Source organism: Harpegnathos saltator, unplaced genomic scaffold, assembly GCF_003227715.2.
Source record: "Harpegnathos saltator strain DR-91 unplaced genomic scaffold, Hsal_v8.6 scaffold122, whole genome shotgun sequence".
Lineage (NCBI taxonomy): Eukaryota > Metazoa > Arthropoda > Insecta > Hymenoptera > Formicidae > Harpegnathos > Harpegnathos saltator.
Genome location: NW_020229898.1, coordinates 339,679 through 343,567, shown reverse-complemented (window position 1 = coordinate 343,567; position 3,889 = coordinate 339,679). Strand labels below are relative to the sequence as shown.

General features: G+C 44.6%; 1 protein-coding gene across 1 annotated transcript; it reads right to left on the bottom strand.

Moving 5' to 3' along the window:
- Positions 1–321: 321 nt before the first annotated feature.
- Positions 322–3,625, bottom strand: LOC105187676 (fatty acyl-CoA reductase wat). Its single transcript, XM_011148627.3, has 8 exons — positions 3,459–3,625; positions 3,117–3,210; positions 2,794–3,039; positions 2,542–2,687; positions 2,128–2,430; positions 1,683–1,970; positions 1,164–1,421; positions 322–1,082 (listed from the first exon to the last, which is right to left on the bottom strand). The coding sequence occupies exons 1-8, from the start codon at positions 3,623–3,625 to the stop codon at positions 965–967; spliced, it is 1,620 nt and encodes a 539-aa protein (XP_011146929.1). The 3' UTR covers positions 322–964.
- Positions 3,626–3,889: the final 264 nt, after the last annotated feature.

Below are 3,889 nucleotides of genomic sequence, written 5' to 3'. Positions count from 1 at the left end.
GTGTGTGCCTCTCCTTCGCCTGTTCCACGATGGTTACTAACCAAGAACTAATAGACCGGCGTACACCAGCGGCCTCTTAGCGCCTCTCGCGACCATCTACATACGGCCACACGAGTCCTGAGTTTCCCATAGCTGCGCTCTCCCGCGTCCTTCGTGCAGGATCACGAACCCCTCGTTACCCAGCTGGCTGGCTGGCTATCCTCCCTTGTTTCGCCTTATCTCAGCTCTTTCGGTACGGCGATTAACACCGCGCGGTGTTCTTCGACGGATACCTTCATCTCTCGCTCGCACGCGTGCGCGCCTTGTAAAAATCTTGTCTATAAATGCTTCGCGCGAAAATGTTTCAACTTGCCGACTCAACGGGCCCCTGCAAATCTGTGCTCTCGCCTTTGAGAAGGTGAGAGAAAGAGACGATTCGCGACGCGACTTGACTCACAGCGCATAAATACCGAATCGAGATCAAATGAAAATTTGTGCTTCTATTTTGCTCGGTAAATCCCCCCATCGGACTCGAACAATCGATAATCGCATTCGCGACTTGCCGTTTTATTTATGCACGCGGCGTCGGGGTTGACGCTCTGCCTACTTGTTATTACCAGTTATCAGACGACTTATCGATTATTATTCTATCATGTATTATTTTGATCGTATTATCATATACATGTGTCAATGTGCATGATAAACGCGTAAATTGCACTGCTTAATTCAACGTGATGCAAAGCACCACACTTTTATTACTACGTTACGTGTATAACAATCTTACAGAATCAAGAGATATGCTAAACATTCGCGATGCAATATCATGCAACTTCGAACATATGAATGAGAATAAACAGCGTGAGACAAAACTTGACCGTGCAACCGGCAGGAGTACGCGAGTAAAACTGTGCGCGCAGCATGAATTTCTGACGTAGCGAATGCGGCGGCGCATCAACACCGGTTTACTTTCACCATTAATCATAGTTTAGTAAATGAGGAAATTTTGCCAAAAGAACGATATTATGAAACTTGCTAAACTCACGATAGCCCACAGTAGTAGAAACGAGCCGGTGGTTAGCACGGTATAATGAGCGATCTTCAGTCTGGAAAAATGAGTCATGATGCATTAACAATAACGTTTCACGAAACGAATAAGAGAGACGCGTCGCGAGAGTAGCACTCACTTCTTATATCTGGCGCGTGCTTCTTCCAAGTTATCCGTCGTTTCGTTAGCCATGTATAGGCGAAGCCCGAGCATCAACTTCTGCATATATTCGTCCCAGGACAAGTCTTGTATGTTGAAATCGAAAATCTCACGATCGACTGGATTTAGACGGTCCCAAAGCTTCACGACAGAGTCGTCGCGAAATTGCCATTGACCCGCCGAGAAGTATGATATCACATTGTTGAACGTATTTATCTTCTTGTATGCTTTCAACAACCTAAAAGTTGCCGACTTTGTTAACTCTTGGAAAACTCGCGGTATCTCTGTTCTACTTCTTTCCCGTAGGAAAAGATCTCCTTCGTTTCGGAAACAACTTTCGGAGAAGCCTTGTACAGTACTCGACTTTGAAACTTGTCTGAATATCGCTGTTATATGTTGTGTCAAAAAATTTTACGTCGCTTTGACTTTTTCCATTATTGTGGGTAACAAGTCATATCGTATCTTTTAGCGTTGAAGGAAACGTTGATAAATTTCTTACATGGGTTGTCGGCCAGAGAGGATAGCCACGAGATCGAATATGGCGCCGGGTATTATATGCAGAAATATCGAGCATATTTCATGCACTGATCGGTGTCTGTTTAAGATCAACATGTAATACCACATGAGTTTCATGCTTGGCACACACAAGCCGTGTTCCTCGTTTAACCTCATAAACTCCTTCCAAGTAATAGGATTTTGGACCGACGACACGTAGTTGTAAATTGGCGTTCTCTCCGTTTCCGGGAGGACGTTCAGGTCCGTGCTGTCAATACTGAGTAAAGTGCTTCTAACAAAAGCAAAAGGTACAAATTTATGCGCAATGGCGTGTAAAATTAACGTATCCTGCCGCATGATCGCGATTAGGCGCAATAAGATAAGCGGAAATCGAAGAGATATCGCGCGGGCCGTGTGCGACGGAGAGTGTCTTCAAAGTGTCAACTCACTTCCTTTCAGCGACGTCCCAAGCCGCGACGATGAGATTCGCGATTATGTAATCGGCAGGTATTATGTCCGCTATATTTTCGGGCACGCAGTGTAAAGTACGCAGCAAACCCAAGGCACTGCCCACCACGATGCCCATCGCTCCGTACATGTTGTTGGTCCATCCACTTACCGGTTCTTTCGCCGTTGACGTTACAATCGATGGACGTACGATGCAGACTGGCAATCCAACGCCGTATTGTCGCACCGTGTCCTCGGCGATCGCCTTAGTGTACACGTAGGTATTCGGCCACTCGCCTACTAATCTGCACTCGCGCAAAATAACAGTCGAAAGTAATGAGCATTTCGTCAGAGAGACCGGATCGGAGGGAGATCGAGATCGTAGGATCGTTTGAGTTTCTCGAAAGGGCACTCACATCGGTGTTATCTCATCCAGTTTCTCATTACTCAGAATTTCGGTCAGTGTCAAGATCTCGTCTGTTTTCAAAGGCGATGGGTAATACTTCTCCTCGATAAAACTGTGCACGCAGTAGGAATATGCGGTCGACACATAAACAAACGCCTGAACGAAGAAGAAAAAGGGCAAGAGAAAAAGTGAATGCTCAGTGAGCGCGAGTTGAATTTGTGCGAGAATTGTTACGAGAATAAAGTAGAGACTGAAGCAGCACCTCGATATTCGGCATCTCCCTCGCGAAGAGGAGAATTTGTTTGGTCCCCCTTATGTTAATGTTCACCGCGCCTCTCATCGTTTCGTTAAACCGTACGTTCGCCGCCATGTGGAAGATTACGTTTGTGTCTAAGAAACGTTCCCGGTTTTCCGCCGACAAGCCTAGATTTACCTCGCTCATGTCAGCTTCTATCATTATCACTTTAGTGATAAATTCGGGCTGTTCTTGCTTCAGTCTATCGTAAATCTAAAAACACAGACTGGAAGAAGATCGCGATTGTGATCTCGATTTGATGAAACGTATATTCCATTTATTCTACTAACGATATTGTCGAAGTGTTCCTTGAATCGCTCTTCAGTTGATTTTCCTTTCTTCCCCTTCATTAGCATGTAAATCTTCGCTATACCTGGGCAGCATCTAAAGACATCGTTTCGTAATCAAATTCTCGACAAGTGTCTCCGCGCATCGCAAGTTCTACGTACGATTACACTGTGTACAATAAAATTCTGCCTCCGAAATTGTACCAAAAAAAGGCTCAATTTTTTAATTTGTATATTTGTTAGAGATAGGATACCATTTTGTGGCATGATGATCCATGTATATTTTACACTTTTTTTTTTTTTAATACAATTGAGAAATGTACTTTCTCGTGCTAAGGTACTTACCGCAATAATCTTTCTATCAGAAGTATGCCGAAGAAGCCGGTGCTTCCCGTTACGAGAATGTTACGTCCCGTATAATATTGCGAGACTTCACTCTGGCAATTGCTGGTGTCTGGAGGATCCGACATGTCCAGCAGCTCGTCGATGTAGGCTTTGCTCTTCTGTGTCATTCCGTTAGTGTGTTTGAGGAAGAGGCTTGTTGTTCAATCTTTGTCTCAAGTATACGCACAGTCGGCAAATCAATATTCACAATTTCCAATTAACGTTGCTTCTTCGAATTCGTCGAAATCTTTTGCGAATCTCACTGTTCCAATTTTCTCAAGGAACGCCGATGTTCCTTCTAGCGAACGCTGCTCTTTGATAATAAATAGGTGTAGGAAAGGCAGGAGCGCAAGGAATTACACAATTTAGTGTACGACCTCGGCGACACTCTC